The sequence below is a fragment of the Panulirus ornatus genome, chromosome 27 (genome assembly GCF_036320965.1).
Source record: "Panulirus ornatus isolate Po-2019 chromosome 27, ASM3632096v1, whole genome shotgun sequence".
Lineage (NCBI taxonomy): Eukaryota > Metazoa > Arthropoda > Malacostraca > Decapoda > Palinuridae > Panulirus > Panulirus ornatus.
Genome location: NC_092250.1, coordinates 558,664 through 579,893, shown reverse-complemented (window position 1 = coordinate 579,893; position 21,230 = coordinate 558,664). Strand labels below are relative to the sequence as shown.

General features: G+C 40.1%; 1 protein-coding gene across 1 annotated transcript in view; it reads left to right on the top strand.

Annotated features, from left to right (window-relative positions):
• The window catches only part of LOC139757511 (MAM and LDL-receptor class A domain-containing protein 1-like), a 40,449-nt gene extending 19,521 nt beyond the window's left edge, over positions 1-20,928 (top strand). The window contains exons 5-17 of the mRNA XM_071678022.1: positions 1,225-1,397; positions 2,233-2,409; positions 3,949-4,105; positions 9,308-9,492; positions 9,830-9,914; positions 11,728-11,901; positions 12,425-12,533; positions 14,244-14,424; positions 14,982-15,069; positions 16,725-16,883; positions 17,104-17,324; positions 18,897-19,050; positions 19,958-20,928. Of these exons, the coding sequence (XP_071534123.1) occupies positions 1,225-1,397; positions 2,233-2,409; positions 3,949-4,105; positions 9,308-9,492; positions 9,830-9,914; positions 11,728-11,901; positions 12,425-12,533; positions 14,244-14,424; positions 14,982-15,069; positions 16,725-16,883; positions 17,104-17,324; positions 18,897-19,050; positions 19,958-19,995 (1,901 nt within the window). The 3' untranslated portion in view covers positions 19,996-20,928. The remainder of the gene's footprint in view (positions 1-1,224; positions 1,398-2,232; positions 2,410-3,948; positions 4,106-9,307; positions 9,493-9,829; positions 9,915-11,727; positions 11,902-12,424; positions 12,534-14,243; positions 14,425-14,981; positions 15,070-16,724; positions 16,884-17,103; positions 17,325-18,896; positions 19,051-19,957) is intronic.
• The last annotated feature ends 302 nt before the right edge of the window (positions 20,929-21,230 follow it).

The window sequence follows — 21,230 nt, the reverse complement described above, 5'->3', positions numbered from 1 at the left end:
TGACCATCCATATTGTTGTGCCCCCTGACCATCCATATTGTTCTGCCCCCTGACCATCCATATTGTTGTGCCCCCTGACCACCCATATTGTTGTGCCCCCTGACCATCCATATTGTTGTGCCCCCTGACCATCCATATTGTTGTGCCCCCTGACCACCCATATTGTTGTGCCCCCTGACCATCCATACTGTTGTGCCCCCTGACCACCCATATTGTTGTGCCCCCTGACCATCCATATTGTTGAGCCCCCTGATCACCCATATTGTTGTGCCCCCTGACCATCCATACTGTTGTGCCCCCTGACCACCCATATTGTTGTGCCCCCTGACCATCCATATTGTTGTGCCCCCTGACCACCCATATTGTTGTGCCCCCTGACCATCCATACTGTTGTGCCCCCTGACCACCCATATTGTTGTGCCCCCTGACCATCCATATTGTTGTGCCCCCTGACCATCCATATTGTTGTGCCCCCTGACCATCCATATTGTTGTGCCCCCTGACCACCCATATTGTTGTGCCCCCTGACCACCCATACTGTTGTGCCCCCTGACCACCCATACTGTTGTGCCCCCTGACCATCCATATTGTTGTGCCCCCTGACCATCCATACTGTTGTGCCCCCTGACCATCCATATTGTTGAGCCCCCTGACCATCCATATTGTTGTGCCCCCTGACCATCCATACTGTTGTGCCCCCTGACCATCCATATTGTTGTGACCCCTGACCATCCATATTGTTGTGCCCCCTGACCATCCATACTGTTGTGCCCCCTGACCATCCATATTGTTGTGCCCCCTGACCATCCATATTGTTGTGCCCCCTGACCATCCATATTGTTGTGCCCCCTGACCATCCATATTGTTGTGCCCCCTGACCACCCATATTGTGGTGCCCCCTGACCACCCATACTGTTGTGCCCCCTGACCACCCATATTGTGGTGCCCCCTGACCACCCATATTGTTGTGCCCCCTGACCATCCATACTGTTGTGCCCCCTGACCATCCATACTGTTGTGCCCCCTGACCATCCATACTGTTGTGCCCCCTGACCATCCATATTGTTGTGCCCCCTGACCATCCATACTGTTGTGCCCCCTGACCATCCATATTGTTGTGCCCCCTGACCACCCATACTGTTGTGCCCCCTGACCACCCATACTGTTGTGCCCCCTGACCATCCATACTGTGGCGCCCCCTGACCATCCACCTCCCTCCCTCAGGCAAGTGCCTCAAGTTCTGGTACACGGTAGATGGTCTCAGCGCCCACCAGCTGCGCGTGAGGGTCAGGGGCGTGGGCTCCGACAAGATGGCGACCATCTGGGAGACACGGGACCAGACCAGAGGCGACTGGAAGGAGGCCCAAGCCCTCTACACCTTCACCGGCAACCATACGGTAGGTTTAATGGCGACCATACGGTAGGTTTAATGGCGACCATACGGTAGGTTTAGTGGCGACCATACGGTAGGTTTAATGGCGACCATACGGTAGGTTTAATGGCGACCATACGGTAGGTTTAATGGCGACCATACGGTAGGTTTAGTGGCGACCATACGGTAGGTTTAATGGCGACCATACGGTAGGTTTAATGGCAATCATACGGTAGTTTTAATGGTAACCATACAGTAGCGTTAATGGCGTCCATATGGTAGGTTTAATGGCAAAAATACGGCTGGTTTTATGACGACCATACGGTAAGGTTGAAGTTAGGGTACGTGTGTAAACACATACAGGAGTAAATATATGGTATATATATATATATATATATATATATATATATATATATATATATATATATATATATATATATATATATAATCTATTACCCAATAATACATAACAAAGCAATCCCTTAACAACCATGTGTAACAATGTCATAAAATATCTGGTTATACCACCTCATTTTCCTCCTCCCTCCCTCCCGATGTCTTCCTCCCTCCCTCCCCATGTCTTCCCTCCCTCATCCCTCCCTTCCCATGTCTTCCCTCCCTCATCCCTCCCTTCCCATGTCTTCCCTCCCTCATCCCTCCCCATGTCTTCCCTCCCTCCCTCATCCCTCCCCCATGTCTTCCCTCCCTCCCCATGTCTTCCTTCCCTCCCTCCCTGCCTCCCTCCCTCCCTCCCCATGTCTTCCTTCCCTCCTTCCCTCCCTCCCTCCCTTCCCATGTCTTCCCGCACAGCTGACCTCATCATCTCTCCCCGTCGTCATCTTCCACCTCCTCCACAACAGCTGGTGGTGGAGGCTGTACCCGCGTCCGAGGGCGACCCCTTCCACATCTTCCGGGGTCACGTGGCCGTGGATGACCTCGGGGTCAGGCCGGGTCAAGAGTGCATTGGACTTTGCTCCTTCGAGGCGGGAATGTGTGACTGGATCAACGCCGTGGGCGAGGATTTTGACTGGCACCTGGTCAGTTACAGGGTTACAGTTACTGTAATACGGGGTTTTGACTGGCACCTGGTCAGTTACAGGGTTACAGTTACTATAATACGGGGTTTTGACTGGCAACTGGTCAGTTACAGGGTTACAGTGACTGTAATACGGGGTTTTGACTGGCACCTGGTCAGTTACAGGGTTACAGTTACTGTAATACGGGGTTTTTACAGTATATTACATGGTTACAGTATATTACATGGTTAGTTACTGTAATACGGGGTTTTTACAGTATATTACATGGTTACAGTATATTACATGGTTACAGTTACTCTAATACGGGGTTCTTACAGTATATTACATGGTTACATTTACTGTAATATGGGGATTTTGCAGTATATTACATGGTTACAGTACTTTACATGGTTACAGTTACTGTAATATGGGGATTTTACAGTATATTACATGGTTACAGTACATTACATGGTTACAGTTTCTGTAATATGGGGATTTTACAGTATTTTACATGGTTACAGTTACTGTAATATGGGGTTTTTACAGTATATTACATGGTTACAGTACATTACATGGTTACAGTTTCTGTAATACGGGGATTTTACAGTATATCACATGGTTACAGTTACTGTAATACGGGGATATTACAGTATATTACAGATGTATCATTTTATATACAGTTGGTTTTAACAGTGTGACAAGTTCTATCCACAATAACAAACTCATTTATTAATACTATAACCACTAACTTTAAAATAATTATTGCCATTATGAGAATTAACATTTTTGAAGTTATTTAACCAACTGTCCATTTATATATATATATATATATATATATATATATATATATATATATATATATATATATATATATATATATATATATATATATATATACTTATTTGAGTAATATAGAGGGACTAAGACACATTTTTTCTCTCTTAATGAAGTTAATCATTTATAATCAAGACGAAATAAATGATAAAAATAAAAACCCATCTCAGTTGACCCCCACACACAGGACTGGCAACCATGTAGACACACTTATGAAAAAAATTAATTATTATTTATTATGTATGATTATAGTCTATGAGACAGACATATATCCACCTACCAGAGATGCATTATGGTAATTAATCCATCTAATTATCTAATTAAGACTCTAATCTCAAGATGTTAGACGATTAAAACTCAAAAATTTTAGGTTAGATTCTTGTGATTGCTATACATTCCATGATGTTTTGTTTTCCGTTTTCTTCATTCCATGATCTTTTGTTTTCCGTTTTCTTCATTCCATGACGTTTTCTTTTCCCTTTTCTTCATTCCATGACGTTTTCTTTTCCCTTTTCTTCATTCCATGACGTTTTCTTTTCCGTTTTCTTCATTCCATGACGGTTTTCTTTCCCGTTTTCTTCATTCCATGGCGTTTTCTTTTACGTTTTCTTCATTCCATGACGTTTTCTTTTCCGTTTTCTTCATTCCATGACGTTTTCTTCCCCCCACACCCCGCCCACGCCCCGCCCTTTCTCCACCGTACCCCACCCACCTACACACCCCCAGGGGCGCGGCACCCAGAGCCCCATCACGGGGCCCCCGAGGGACCACAGCAGCTCCAGGGGAGACTCCCTGGGTGGGGCATACGCCTATGTTGACTCTGGGTTCCCCCGGAGGCCAGACGACATCGCTCGCTTGGAAAGCATCGAGTTTCAAGAAACAGGTAAGGAAGGATTTACCATTTTGAGGGGGGATTACAGATGGGATTTCATTGATGGGATTTCATTCTGGTGGTGGATTTCAGATGGGATTTCATTCTGAGGGAGGATTTCAGATGGGATTTCATTGATGGGATTTCATTCTGGTGGTGGATTTCAGATGGGATTTCATTCTGAGGTAGGATTTCAGATGGGGTTTCATTGATGGGATTTCATTCTGGTGGTGGATTTCAGATGGGATTTCATTCTGAGGTAGGATTTCAGATGGGGTTTCATTGATGGGATTTCATTCTGGTGGTGGATTTCAGATGGGATTTCATTTTAGGGGGAGGATTTCAGATGGGATTTCATATTAGGGGAAGGATTTCAGATGGGATTTCATTTTAGGGGAAGGATTTCAGATGGGATTTCATTTTAGGGGGAGGATTTTAGATGGCATTTCATTTTAGGGAGGATTTCAGATGGGATTTCATATTAGGGGGAGGATTTCAGATGGGATTTCATTCTGGGGTAGGATTTCAGATGGGATTTCATATTAGGGGAAGGATTTCAGATGGGATTTCATTTTAGGGGGAGGATTTCAGATGGGATTTCATATTAGGGGGAGGATTTCAGATGGGATTTCATTTTAGGGAGGATTTCAGATGGGATTTCATATTAGGGGGAGGATTTCAGATAGGATTTCATTCTAGGGTGAGGATTTCAGATGGGATTTCATATTAGGGGAAGGATTTCAGATGGGATTTCATATTAGGGGAAGGATTTCAGATGGGATTTCATATTAGGGGAAGGATTTCAGATGGGATTTCATTGATGGGATTTCATTGATGGGATTTCATTCTGGTGGTGGATTTCAGATGGGATTTCATTCTGGTGGTGGATTTCAGATGGGATTTCATATTAGGGGAAGGATTTCAGATGGGATTTCATATTAGGGGAAGGATTTCAGATGGGATTTCATATTAGGGGAAGGATTTCAGATGGGATTTCATTGATGGGATTTCATTCTGGTGGTGGATTTCAGATGGGATTTCATTGATGGGATTTCATTGATGGGATTTCATTTTAGGGGGAGGATTTCAGATGGGATTTCATTCTGGTGGTGGATTTCAGATGGGATTTCATTGATGGGATTTCATTCTGGTGGTGGATTTCAGATGGGATTTCATTGATGGGATTTCATTCTGGTGGTGGATTTCAGATGGGATTTCATTTTAGGGGGAGGATTTCAGATGGGATTTCATTGATGGGATTTCATTCTGGTGGTGGATTTCAGATGGGATTTCATATTAGGGGAAGGATTTCAGATGGGATTTCATTGATGAGATTTCATTCTGGTGGTGGATTTCAGATGGGATTTCATTGATGGGATTTCATTCTGGTGGTGGATTTCAGATGGGATTTCATTCTGGTGGTGGATTTCAGATGGGATTTCATTTTAGGGGGAGGATTTCAGATGGGATTTCATATTAGGGGAAGGATTTCAGATGGGATTTCATTTTAGGGGAAGGATTTCAGATGGGATTTCATTGATGGGATTTCATTCTGGTGGTGGATTTCAGATGGGATTTCATTGATGGGATTTCATTTTAGGGGGAGGATTTCAGATGGGATTTCATTTTAGGGGGAGGATTTCAGATGGGATTTCATTCTGGTGGTGGATTTCAGATGGGATTTCATTTTAGGGGGAGGATTTCAGATGGGATTTCATATTAGGGGAAGGATTTCAGATGGGATTTCATTGATGGGATTTCATTCTGGTGGTGGATTTCAGATGGGATTTCATATTAGGGGAAGGATTTCAGATGGGATTTCATATTAGGGGAAGGATTTCAGATGGGATTTCATTCTGGTGGTGGATTTCAGATGGGATTTCATATTAGGGGAAGGATTTCAGATGGGATTTCATATTAGGGGAAGGATTTCAGATGGGATTTCATTCTGGTGGTGGATTTCAGATGGGATTTCATTCTGGTGGTGGATTTCAGATGGGATTTCATATTAGGGGAAGGATTTCAGATGGGATTTCATATTAGGGGAAGGATTTCAGATGGGATTTCATTGATGGGATTTCATTTTAGGGGGAAGATTTCAGATGGGATTTCATATTAGGGGAAGGATTTCAGATGGGATTTCATTCTGGTGGTGGATTTCAGATGGGATTTCATTGATGGGATTTCATTTTAGGGGGAGGATTTCAGATGGGATTTCATTGATGGGATTTCATTCTGGTGGTGGATTTCAGATGGGATTTCATTTTAGGGGGAAGATTTCAGATGGGATTTCATTCTGGTGGTGGATTTCAGATGGGATTTCATTCTGGTGGTGGATTTCAGATGGGATTTCATATTAGGGGAAGGATTTCAGATGGGATTTCATTGATGGGATTTCATTCTGGTGGTGGATTTCAGATGGGATTTCATATTAGGGGAAGGATTTCAGATGGGATTTCATTCTGGTGGTGGATTTCAGATGGGATTTCATATTAGGGGAAGGATTTCAGATGGGATTTCATATTAGGGGGAGGATTTCAGATGGGATTTCATATTAGGGGGAGGATTTCAGATGGGATTTCATATTAGGGGAAGGATTTCAGATGGGATTTCATATTAGGGGAAGGATTTCAGATGGGATTTCATATTAGGGGAAGGATTTCAGATGGGATTTCATATTAGGGGAAGGATTTCAGATGGGATTTCATTGATGGGATTTCATTCTGGTGGTGGATTTCAGATGGGATTTCATATTAGGGGAAGGATTTCAGATGGGATTTCATATTAGGGGAAGGATTTCAGATGGGATTTCATTCTGGTGGTGGATTTCAGATGGGATTTCATTTTAGGGGGAGGATTTCAGATGGGATTTCATTGATGGGATTTCATTCTGGTGGTGGATTTCAGATGGGATTTCATATTAGGGGAAGGATTTCAGATGGGATTTCATATTAGGGGAAGGATTTCAGATGGGATTTCATTTTAGGGGGAGGATTTCAGATGGGATTTCATATTAGGGGAAGGATTTCAGATGGGATTTCATTCTGGTGGTGGATTTCAGATGGGGTTTCATTGATGGGATTTCATTCTGGTGGTGGATTTCAGATGGGGTTTCATTGATGGGATTTCATTTTAGGGGGAGGATTTCAGATGGGATTTCATATTAGGGGGAGGATTTCAGATGGGATTTCATTGATGGGATTTCATTGATGGGATTTCATTCTGGTGGTGGATTTCAGATGGGATTTCATTGATGGGATTTCATTCAATGTTTTCACCTAAACAGTTTACACTTACAATATTAATTACTCCAGTGCGAAATTCAGACATTATATCAACTAAACGTGTAGAAAAAAAAAGAGTTCCTCCTTCTATACCTAAATAGAAATAGATTTTGAAAAACAACAAGAAAAAAATATACTGCCACATACCTGGTCGAAGAATCCATGTTGAATCGTCCACACACACACACACACACACACACACACACGAACCGTTTTCTTTGTCCAATGTCATTTCACTAACACCTCACTATCATATAACGTTCCTTCGTGATACAAAAAGCCACATAGTCGTTCACTAACGCATTTCGCAAGTGTATTGACACTCGCTCGAACGTTTCAACCTTCCAAAGACTTGTGGGTTGGTCAATGTGTCTGGCTGCCACGTGCCACGCCTCCTTAACTCTCGGCCCTAACAACCCCCCCCCACCCCCAATCCAAGATGGCTGTGTAATGTTTACATTAGTACCCAATCACAGACGACCTGACCTCGACGAATCAGAGGACGGAATGGGGATGACATTAGGGCCCGCGCGATTTAAAAGGGAGAATATGGACGATAATGGGTATAGGAATGGTCAGGAGGCCATAAGGGACCAAGACATCTTTATCAGTTGAAAATTTACCCATAAAACTACCCATGATAATATTGTATTAATTCTGTCGTACTAAGAAAAAAGTTTTTGTTAGACCCTCCCCCCCTTACATGCTGAATCTTTGATCTGTAGTTAGGCAGATAATCTTAGACTATAATGACTGTATTTTGGTTTTGTTTTGTTTCAATAAGTACTTCACAAGTAGTGTAATATATTTCTTGAGGGTTTTGATATATCTATATTGATATTCAACAATGCTGTTCTCTCTCACAATTTGTGGTAACAGGCCTCCCTCCCTGGTCATTGGCTGACTACCAACTGCTACTTAACATCTCCTCCTGAAACTTGACTCTTTGAATCCTGGAGTTTTATCATTTGCTCCTTTACCTTTACTAGATGGTAATGGTTTCAGTGTCCATCTTCATGTGTGCATTAGGAAAGGAAACTTTTGTTTCCGTTTTGAAGATAGATTGGCTTTCAGTAAGAAAAGTACCTTTGTGTTGGTCTGGTCCACTGCTAAGTGAAGGTCAGAAATGGGTGTGGATGAAGCATATCTGATACCTCCAAAGGATAGGGAGAGTTTTGTTTGTTTCTTCTCTTTCTTTGAACTTGGTTTCATAGTCTAATTTCATTCTATATACACTGGTTCATCGTTGCTGGCGAATGACATCAATAAACGATACAGAAAAATCACGCCTTACTAAAAATGAGTAACGACAGTGAGTGGCTGGGATGTGTGGACTGGATAGTGATGGTTGTTCATATTGTTGAGCATCTACGATCTACATAGTTTCATTAGGGTCACCTTGTTCGTACTGTCTGCACGACATATGGTGGCTACACGGTTATTCAAGAAAAGCATAATGTATCCCACACCTTCCTGGTAATAAAAGGAACCTGGAAGGGCCTCTAATGGTACAATACGCCAGAGGATGTTTAAATGGATGTAAAAAAGTTACATTGTCATGTGGCAGTGAGAATCTTCTTTACAATCATCGGTTGTGGATTCAAGTGTTTCCAATCAATTTCAAAGTGCAGTTGTTAAAATCCATTGTGGTTTAAATCCTTTGGTCAAAATCCTCAATAACTAAAACTTTGTAAATCACATGGAGGGCCTGTTGTCTCTTGTACCATCCTGTCTTCATTATTTCCATCATAATATGATGCCTGTGGATTAGGGAGTCGTAAGGGAAATTTATTTGAAATATTAGAATGATATTCCTTGAATAATGTATTCATCTTCAATTTTTTTTCTTCTCTGAAAAATGGTACATATATTTCCTCTTTCCAAGTGAGGGTGATTGATCTTCACCTAAATAACTTTATCTCCCCAACAGATCCCAACAACCCTCCATGCATGCGATTTTACACCTTCATGTCTGGTAGTGGAGTGGGAACCCTACGTGTGATCCTGCAGGATGTTGTGTCTAGGGGAAAGCGAATTCCATGGGCTCTATCTGGTAATCAGGGTTCAGAGTGGGTAATGGCACAGCTACCCCTCTCCTCCAACACTCCATTTAAGGTGTGTATCTGTCTGGAGTCATTGAGGGACTAATCCATGTTCTCAGGCACGTCATTCACTGACTGCTAAAACAAAATTGCATCATTATCCATTTCCCCTTTCTTCCGTCTTCAGACAGTCACTAATATTCTTTCCATTTCAGGGTAGCATTTCATATTCAGCTCATTCAAAGATATCTTGGATTCAAACTTCATTAAAAAAAAAAAAAAAAGGCCAAGAAGTGAATCTCAGATATTTTAAGCAAACTCATCTGAAGTTGATGTTTAAGGTTAATTTCTTAAAAATGCATCCTTATAAAGTCTGACAACTAGAAACTGACTTGTTCATCTCTCATCAGGTGGTGTTTGAGGCCACCATCGGCAAGCCACGTCTGGGTGACATCGCTATTGATGATATTACCATAATTTCTGGTCCTTGTGCTAGTAAGTTACCTGTATGTTATGTAGCTACTCTGAGGTATCAGTGTAATGTGGCTTGAAGCCTTACTTTTGTGCTATGTGCTTCACATAATTATATCAGCATTTCATGCCTTGCATATGCTTGTTGTGTTGTTACTTCTGTTTTGCATACTACATGAGGATTAACTTGAATATGTTACTGACTTGCCTACAACTTGTATGTTGTTAACTGTGCCATAAAGGCTTGTAGGTGTTACCTGTGTTATCTAGACTTGTATACATTACTGTAGTTTCCCATTTTCCTACATTCTGACATTGTGGTCCCATATGGTCACTGCCACCAGTCCTACTATTTGACATTGCTAAATTAGCTTTAGCAACTGGTACTTTAATCAATACCCTTTCTTTGTATCATGCACTCATTTTTCATTTTACACTCATGCACTTGTTTTCATGTATGCTATCCTTGTACATCAATTCATTATTTTCATTCATTCTGTATGATATTGCAGAGTCTACCATTCCATTTGAATTTCTATCAAAAACCATCACAATAATTCTATATCTGTTTGCCTTGAACTTTCTTCTTTTGCACACCTTATAATCTCATCCACCACTTTATTACTTTTAACTCTTCTAACAACTCCAAAACATCTGCTGTCAGCTTGTCCCTAATGACCAAGCTATTCCATTGAACTTGAGCTAAACTCCCTTCCTCCTTGTTTTTACTTTCATCTCTTTTACTGCCCCATATATAAATATATGTGCCTGCAGGTACGAAGAGAGGATGGGGGATGGTTCTAGGTGAATGAGAGTCTGTGGTAGGGTTGTGTTATGTCATCATGGCTAGTGAGAAAGGCAAAAGCTAGGAATATGAAGAGAGAGGTAAGTCTTTACTCTGTTAAAGGTTGGGGTGTGGGGCCGTGACTTGGCACTACTAGAAGATTCAAGGGAGAAACTGCAGAAGTTGGTTCCTGGATTTGGGAGAGTGTATGAAAGGAGAATGTTAAAAGAAAATGTGAACAAAAGCAAATCTAATAGGTTTAGCCATCGAAAAAGACTGTTTAGTTGGATTGTGAGTTTAAATGGAGAAAACTTGGAAAAAAATAAAATGTTTTAGATATCTGGGAGTGGACATGGCAGTGAATGGAACCACGAGAGCTGAAGCGAGCCATAGGGTTAGTCCTGGAATGTTGAGGAATGTGTAGAAAAGTATAGAGGAGGGTGAATGTGTTGGAAATTAAGGACAATCAAAGGACAATATGTGGTGTGAGGATGGTTGACTGAATAAAAAGTGACAGGGTAAGGGAAATGTTGTGGTAAGAAGAGTATGGTTGAGAAAGCTGAAAAAAAGTGTACTGCAGTGATTTGAACATAGGAAGAGGTTCATAAAGAGGGTATATATGTTAGAAGTAGAAGGGACAAAGAGATTTGGGAGGCCAAATTGGAGAAGGATAGATGAAGAGAAGAGGTTTCAGGGTTTGGGGCCTGAACATGCAGGAGGGTGTGGGTCATTCATGGGATAGAGTGAATTGCAATGATGTGGCATACAGGGGATGTTGTGTTGTCTGTGGTTTGAAACAGGGCATAAGAAATGGGGAAAGACCATGGAAAGGTCTATGGAACCTGGTTGTGGATGAGGGAATAAAGTTCTGGCACATTACACTTGACAACTAGAAAGTGGATGCAAGCAAATTAGGCCATTCTTCATCCGTTCCTGGTACTGCTTTGCTGTGAGATGGTTAACACTTACAAAAAGATGTATCTTAATATTCTGCTATTAGCGTTGATACAAATTCCTTAGTGATGCTTTCTCCCGGCCCCTCTAACTATCCAGCACTCCCGCGGAAGGCTTCTCCCCCTACTTCTGGTGACTGCACCTTTGAGGATGACACTTGCGGCTGGATAAACCTACGTGAAAGACGACGATTGGATGACATAGACTTCTTGAGGGTGAAGGCATCTGAGTTTGTCTTCCCTACCAGTGACCACAGTACTGGCAACCAGCAAGGTAAAGTTGTGTCACTTAGGCATGGAATACATGTGAAAATGCTTGAGGAGGGGGGAAATAGGTGTTAATGCCTTTGAGAGGTAATGATGAATATATAATATGTGTCTAACATGGGGAAAGAGGGAGTGCATATACATGACTTTACATCAAAGGCCTTGGTATCATAAGGTTTGACTGTGGAGAAATAAATGCAAAATGAATTCCATACAAACATAAACGTCTTTCTTTAAAATAATAGTTCTGTCAAGTAATGAAATAAGACACATTTATGTTGAAATTACCATGAAAGTTCAACTATACACTGTACACACTACAACATGTAGAAATTAAAATGATTCTTATATGGCTTCAAGACTTTATAGTATCAAATAGTATTTGACTGGTTTCTAGATAGCTTTGTCTTTGCATACTACGGGATCATTAAGCTTTGTAGACATTGCAAGCGATAGGATTGATGTGTTGCTTATGACTTAGAATCTTTACTTGGTTTCAGATCTTTAGCATGACTATCTTATCCAAGCAGGTTTCTACATGGCGCTGGAAAACCCAGAAAGAAAATTGGAGGGTGACCATGCCTGGCTGTTCTCCCCAATTATGAAAGGTCAACTCCAGGTCAAGTGTTTGTCATTCTGGTGAGTTGCATGTGTTCGTAATATTGGCCTGAGCAGTTTGCATATGGTTTTTATGTGGATCTTCTGTAATTACCTATTTGTAAATTACTAGGAAAGAGTTCCACTCTGTTAGGGCCACATCTCTTGAACGCTCTGTATCGAACAGCTTTTTAAATATACTGTCTACTGCTACCATTCAGTTTCATTGTTCAACTTATTTTCTCCATCCACCAACCTCACACTAAAGCTATATCTTTATGGCTCATCTAAAATTCTTCTTGCCCTTCTCTGGACCCTCTCGTTAGATCTTTTTGCCTCTTTTGGTGTGGTAACCAGACTAATTACCTCATATGACACACAGGAGATTCACAGGTACTGTTGTTTTATTATTCCTGTCCCCAAGGAATACAAAAATATGTAATTTAAGATACAGAATCACAAGAATTATATGTTGTCGGGTGTCAGGTGAGAGATAGAAATGTTCAATTTGTGGAATGAGCTCCTGCATCCATGTAGATGAGGTAGAAAGTAAAAACAGGGAAGCTGTGACAACCACTGTATTTTGTCTCATTGCACTACTGCCACTTCTCTTGACACCCAAGTGGTAGTATCTCACTGTTTGGTATGCACATTACATGTACATAATGAATACACAAATAGACAAGACAGGAAATGTACATAATACACAACAGGAATTGGCAGCGTCTCATTCTCTGAGTGCCACTCTTATTCTTAAGACCCTCAGCACGTCATTTTTATTTTTCCAAATGTAGCAGTATTATAATTCTATCAAATTTATTGTGGTTGTTACTTTTCATCTTCATACTGATGTGTAAATTTCATGTGTCAACTAATAAAGTAGTAATCGTTATTAATACAAAGCTATCATCTTTTAGATTTCAGTCATTATCATTATCATCACCACAAAAAATCTGGGTGTACCACAAGAGAAAAAAGAAAAAAAAATTTTTGCTTAACAGCATCGGCATGCATTGGAATGCATACCTGGGGTTGCTAACAAATAAGACTATACATATGAAGCTCACAGTTTTTGTTTTTCTTATTCTTCATTTTACATTCTACACAAAAGAGTATAAAAACCAAACTTATAATCGTTTTTGGGTATCAATCATGCTCAAAAATACAACCATGACACTGCAGTAACAACATCTCTTAAAGTCTGCTAACCAGAACACCTGTGGTCTCAGCTGTCTCAGATAAAGGTTATCTCGCTGTAGTATACTGTTGTTTCTTAGAAATATATATCTGAATATTCAATTTTTGTTGAATATGAGAGTACAACACTTTTTCTGTACCCATATCAAAGTCATGAAGTGTATTATCACTACAACATTGGCCATATATGCAGGAAGAGTGTATATGGTCTGTGAATTATTGCAAACAGTGGAGGAAGCATTAAAGATATTTTGGTTGGAGGTTTTAACTTGACCTTGACAGCCTTAATGACCTCAGTTGTCATTACGTCTAAGCCCACCAAACAATAAGTCAGGGCAAGCTGTCATGGAAGCCAGTATAATTATACTTATTCAATTTTAAGTTTCTAGTGGATATTTGAGGTTTAGTTATTTGTTACTGCTGCTGCACTTGCAGGTGTTGCTGCTCCTGCCTTTGATGATAATGGTAATGATTGTTAGTGCTTCTGTGACTAGTACTACTGGCAATACCATCACTCCCATTTTTCATTCTATTGTACCATTATGGACACCCCAGGTACATGATGTTTGAACCCCTTACTGATAGAGAACCTAAGCTTGGTTCTTTGAGTGCTTTCCTGATGCGAGAAGAAGATCAACGCTCCATCATACTCTCACCCATCTGGTCCCTCCAGAACTTCCAAGGGCTCACTTGGTACTTTGGACAAGCTCCTCTGCGAGCGGATGGAGACTTTCAGGTACAAAAAGGAAAAAACAACATCAATGTCTTAGAATGTCTGAAGAACATTTGTAAGTGTTAATCTGTTTTTCATTCGGAAAGAATGCTTACTTTTTATTGCAATTAAGTGGCTACTGGAACATAAGTTATACTAAAACACCGAGTAAAAGTTTTGGGCAATATTTTTCATGTAAGTGGTTTATAAACAATTAGTAGGCAGGATATTTGGAAAATATAATTCATGCACCATTCAGTTTTCATGCAAGAGCTTAAATGGTACAGAATATGAGATTTTACACATTTAGCCTCCCATGTGGACTTTAAGGATGGTGTCTTTAAAGAAAATTTTCTATCTGTAGATGTATTAGGTAATCAGAGGTGCCAAAAAGTTTATGCAAATTCTAAGTTAATTCTGTAACTCTGAGCATTGCATAATTTACTGACTATTTTGTGAAAACTCTGAATAATTCATCTTTTTTTTTTTTTTGAGTGCAAGAAAATACCCATTCAGTGGATACTGAGATGTTTTCATCCCAGGAATGAATAAGAATGCGATTTATATTCTTTTCCTTTAAGGTTGTCTTTGAAGGAGTGTGGGGAGCTGCTAACAGCACAGGGACCATTGCGCTTGATGATGTCAGCATCTTTGAGGGAGAGTGCCCCAGTAAGTTGTAGTTGCTAATGAAATCCTCATTTTTTTTCAATGGTTTTGTTATAACTTGAGTATTGATTAGAGGCAGAAGTTTTCAGCAGCCCTATCCACAGTTATGTCCCACAGATCTTTTTTATACCAATCTGCTCCAGTTTGCTCTATCTCATGCATGCCTCACAACATCCTGCATGAAAGCATTTTTTACTCCATCCTTTCACCTCCTTCATGGTTTTCCCCTTCTTCTAGTATGTATACCATCATAGTTGGGCTCTCCTTACTCATCTTATCTATGTGTCCATACCATACTACCACATCTCTTCTTACTATCATTTTCTTATTCAATCAACTCTTCTATTCAATCAACTCTTCTTATATCACATCTTGTCCTCAAACATTTTGTTTCCTACAAATCCATCCTCTTTTATACTTTTTAATCTTGGGCTTGTGCCTTGCATTCATTCAACATCATCATACATACTCAGCTTTGTCCTTATTGACAGTGGTCTCTCTTTCCACACACTCCTCAGTGTGCCCAGGACCTTGGACACTCTACTTACCCTGTGGCTTACTTCAGCTCCCATGGTTCCATCCAATGCCATAACCATGTGCAAGTTTCTCCAGATTCTCACTCTTCCAACTCACACTTCAATCAACTTTTCTTTCTCTACTGATAAAGATAAAACCTTAATAACCTTAAACCTTAACTCTCTCCTTTCACACACTCTCCCAAATTCAGTTTATCTCACTTGAATTTACCACTGATTTTAATCAATCGAGCTTTGTAGTAATGTTGATGTATCAAGAGCGGAAGAGAAATACCACTGAAAAGCATGGCATGGGTTATACTCTTTTACATTGTTACCAGTCTTATTGGAAGATTAATTGAAGTCTTTACATTATCAGTCATTTTCCAAAGATTTATATATGCTTTTAGTTATTTTCCAGAACTGCTAAAATCAAGATGCCTATTATCATCTGGAATTCCCTCATGGAGGTGGCCATGGAAATATAGTCTCCGGAGAGAGAAAACTCCAGTGTAACTTCTTAGCCTTTAGTGCATCACACTTAACAGAGCACTGGCAGAGGGCAACTCTAGCACAGTGTTTGCAGAGGCTCCTCGCTAATGTTCCTCCTGATAACTCATACTTAATGCTTTTGCCAAATGGTCCTACCTACTACTTCTACCTAATGCTCCAGCCTAAATGTTCCTACCTACTACTTTTATCTACTGCTCCTACCATTTTGCCAAAAGGCAAGTCTAGTGCATAGCGTTTACTGAAGAGTGAGCTGTGTGAGTTAAACGTCAAGTGCTTTGTATGACAGGGAGAGATTGTATGTTTGTGGACAGAATGCCAGTATTCCACTTGCAGGTAAGGCAGAAAGAAAAGACAGCCACCTGGGTGAGAGGAGTGCAACTTGACAACCAAAAAGTGCTGGGTGACTACGTAGCCATGACTAACCCCCCCAATACCCAGGCGGGTAGTACTGGTAGTATACCTCCCTGGTCGTTGGCTGCTTACCAGCTACAAGTTAAATGTGAAAGATACAGAAATCAGCCAAAACTCCTAGTATCATACTACATGTTGACCTGTGGCTTACCTGGGCAAAGATCCCATGCTTAACAATTCTGATGAGCTCTTCACTTCCTGTTTTGTTTGTCATTATAGCAATCCCAGGGGCAGCCTTAGTTCGAGCTGGTGACTGCAGTTTCACAAGGGGGTCTTGTGGGTGGAGGAACTTCACATCAGACTCACACTTCTACTGGAAAAGTGCTTCACCCATTCGTCCTCCTGTTACCATGAAGGACCACACATATGGTGCTCCAAGTCAGTTACAACCATTTTTTGGTATTTAATTTTTAATCACACCTCCTCCATGTGGTTTGGTTATATTTATTGTAATTGTAATGATCCATGTGTCATAAATTGAGCTCAAAATTCTGACTTACTTAGCACTGGTTCATTTACCTTATTATCTTATCACTCTGATAAACTAAGATAAATTCAGTCAGCACTATCTCAATTCAAGACTTTTTACATCATCCAGATGGGTACATCTATTTCGACGTCTTCAACCTCAACTCAGAACCTCAGCGCTTGCAGCTCGTATCTCCTCTGATGGAGCCAGATGCAGGTGGTTCTCCCTTATGCTTCACCTTCTGGTTTGCATCTTTTGGTGCTGATAGTAACACTACTCTCAAAGTCTTCCAGCGGCCTGCCAGGGATGACAGCAACCAGCTTATCAATGACCTCACAGATGATATTCTTGTGAGTAAATGTATTTCTTACAGCCAATTGCTTGTCCCATTGGAGCTGAGTGTCCTCTGGAACAAATGGACAGTGACTTCTTTTGCATATGTCCAATCCTTTGCTTTCATGTTTTATACAATCAACTGAAACCAGCACCTAAAACTACAGCCAAGCCCCACACTAACCCATGGTTAACCTATACTGCTTCATATGCCCTGGTTCAACCCATTTACAGCATGTCACTGGTATAATTCATTATTTCCAACGAATGCCTTTCACCCTCCTGAATGTACAGTCTCCTATACCCTGAAGCTTCCTTCATTCCATCCTTTCATCTCCATGGTCTTCCTTTCCCCTTTGCTTCCTTCACTTCTGACTCATATATGATCCTTGTCAAATTTTCTTTGCTTGTCTTCCCCATACGTCTGATCCATTTCAGCACACTCGGTTAGCTGTATCAGTCAGACTTCTCTTACTTCTATACCTCTTAAGTTGTTATTCCTTAAGTGACCCATCTGCCTCACAGCACACATTCCTCAGGCATTTATTTTCCAGCATGTCCGCTCTCTTCTTTTCTTTTGTGTACATGATCCAAGACGCTTATCCATACAACACTTTCAGGAATAAAATATCTTCAAACATCTACATATCTGTCCAAACAGACACTGAACTCTACCTCCACACACATCTTAGTGCATCCAGTACCTTAGCCCCCTTTTCCATCCTATGACTCGCTTCAGCCATATCACTCACTCAGTAACTTAAATTTCCTCCTCACCCTATAACTCACTTCAACCTACGTAGCTCCATCAGCTACAACAACCACTCCCACTCCAGGTCCTTTTCATGCAGACTTCCACTAAAACCACCCAGGCTCATCAACTTACTGCACCTCATTAACTACCTTTCGTATCTTTATTCTTAAACTGTAAATGAATGATGAGTGATGAAAAGAACTGACATCTGGTATATCTGTTACTGATTTTCTGAAGAAAATAACTAAAAATTTTACTTAAGACCCAGTGAAGGCAATAATTTATTAAATCTCATCAAATATTGTAACCGTCTATAGTGTCTATTGTAATTAGGTAACTGTTTTGCCGAAGTTGCATGTTATAAATGCAACTGATTCAGCAAAAAGATGTGTGTGTTTTGTGGGAAGAATGTATGCAATCTTATGATATACCTAATGCTAAATGTACTTACACAACAAAATGGATAATAACTGACTGGAACCTATCATCTACCTTAAGCTGAAAATGGATGCTTAAGTTGGGGAATCTGGTAAAGTCCCACCTCATTTTCATGTCCATCATCTACCTGACATCATTCTGGGAAGAAAACTGGTCATGTCTCTCGGAAGTGTCATATTTCTCTTGAGACCATTCTTTTTTCCACTAAATGTTTTTCCTCTGAGAGTGACTCTCTGGAAGACAAAAAACAGCCATGTTAGCACACATCTCAGTCTGTATCTGTTATATATATATAAGGTACTAAAACTAGTATCAAACATACATAGCCATGCATCACAGACTACTCTCCGAATTCACCTTGAGCAGAAATTCACTCATGATATTGCTTTATCCACAGATTTGGATCTACGGACTACAAGAGTTTAGAGAATGGGAATTTGCTCAGGTTGCTCTTCTGTCAAGGACCCGTTTCCAGATAGTAATGGAGGGCAATTCTTACAATGGTGGCTTCATAATAGATGACTTCAAGGTGTATACAGGTGTTTGTGCTAGTAAGTAGCTCTGTTCTAAGCAAAAATCATCTTATGTTTAGCCTTTGATGACGTAGGAGTAATTAATCTGTACACCTTAGACAGATATTGAATGTCAGGAAGCTAGTAACATTATGAACAAAACAACCAAAGGTTTACTGTGGTACATAAATCAGTCTTTGAGAATGAATATGATTTGTAGGTTTCACGGAAAAGGATTTCTTCAATAAAGGAATCTACATCGGAGAAAATGATGCATGATTCATGATAAAGCCATTTGAGGCAAAACAACATTGAAACATGAAACTCTGATTACAGATTTCTTAAAATCATCCATGTTTCTAATCATTCCACTCTGGATTTTGGGATGGAATGCATGGGCAACAAGCAGGTTGCTCAGATAGCAGTATGAGTATGTGGGAAGGGTACAAGAGAAAGTAGCAGACCAAAAGGATGGTGCAGGGACTGGGAAAAGAGGGCAATGAAAAATGTGGTGAGTAGTAGAGTGTAGGGAGGATGAAAACATATTTGGAGGTAGGTGAATAGTGTGAGGAGAACATGATAACAAATAGGAGCATCAGTAAGGGGAGCAGAGGGTAAAATAGAAACAGGTGAAGAAGAGGTGGTGAAGAGATGGAGTGGGTATTTTGAAGAAATTTTAAATGTGTTAGATGATAGGGTGCAACATGTTGGAAGTTTGTGGTGAGGTGTTTTGAGGATTGAATATAGGCAAATTGTTTGGTAAAAGCCTTGCATATGATGAAATGTGGTAAAGCAACTAGAATGGATAGACTCTTTTAGTGCACTGCTCCTCCTCGATGTTCATGTTTTGGGTAGAACTATGATGCTTTGCCAAACTGTTCAAAAAGAAGTATTAATCTATGATCATATGATATGGCTATGTACTACTTTTTTAATTCTGTTTCAGAGAGGCCTAAAGATGCGACAACAGATGCATGGACGTAGACAGCAAACTAGTGTTAACAAATGATACTGGTAAATAGTGGATTCATTTTCATATTCAATAAAGATGTATATTTTTCTAGTAGTTTATTAGCATTCATGTATAAGTTTGTGCTTTGCAATCATCAATATTGTTGCTGGAAGCCTGTGTTGTTTTTTCATCAATAATACTTTTGTAATTAACATCTGAGACGCTATACATTTCAGTTAATTTTCAAGTTTATAAATACTGCATTAGGAGTACATGATGATAAGGCAGTGCTGAAAAGTATACAAATACGCTGCTTAAAAGTGATGTTGAAGAAGTCTCATGGATCATACCATACTTTAAAACCAAATTGTGCCCACATCATTAATACAAAAATGTGGTAAAATGAAAAGAGAAAGATACAGGTCTAGAATTTGAGACTGAGGAAGTAGGATATTCTCATGCACTTGATGGCAGTTGTAGAAGACCGGGGAACCGCCTAGTCCTCTTCAACCAATGCCACTATTTCAATTTGGTGCTGGAGAATTGTAAGGTTGCTGTGCTGCCATATATTTCATTAGGTGAAGAAAAGTAACCTTAAGTAATGAATGTGTGAGTTGTGTTGTAAATTACTGAGTATGTTTTTCGTTATTTCAAGCTGTATCATAACATGGATTTGGATTTACATATTATAGAACTTATGAATCATATTAGAGTAATTCTTATCAAAAATTCCATCTGTTCACTTCATACCATTTCCTGTCATGTAGGAGAGAGTTATCACTCAGTGCTAGCTGATGGAGCAAGGTATTCAGGTACTCTTCTGTAGCATAGCAATCTAGGCAGAAGTTCATTTACTAAAATGTACAAATCACGGTGTATCAAACTGTGATGAATTCTCCAAAGAAGTACCTGAAGGAGAAAAGAGAGCATGCATTGATCACAGACGGTAATTAGAAAATATTTACAGGAATCTCCCACTCCTGATGTTTTAACTCAATCACAGCACACTACCAGCAACTTATCCACAATTCATCATGTAAAGTAAGAAAGTAGACTGCTTTTTATTCAAAATAAGTTACATTTAATGCAAATCCACTGCTATAAGAACTGTATATGTGATGTTCCTTCCTATGTTAGTATCATGACTGTATGAATAAATACCAATCATAATTCAAAACATTTATTCATATTTTCATCCCAAAGATTTTGTAGATATACCTATGAAATTTCTTCTTAAAGTCTTTCAAATGGAAATGACCTTTAATAT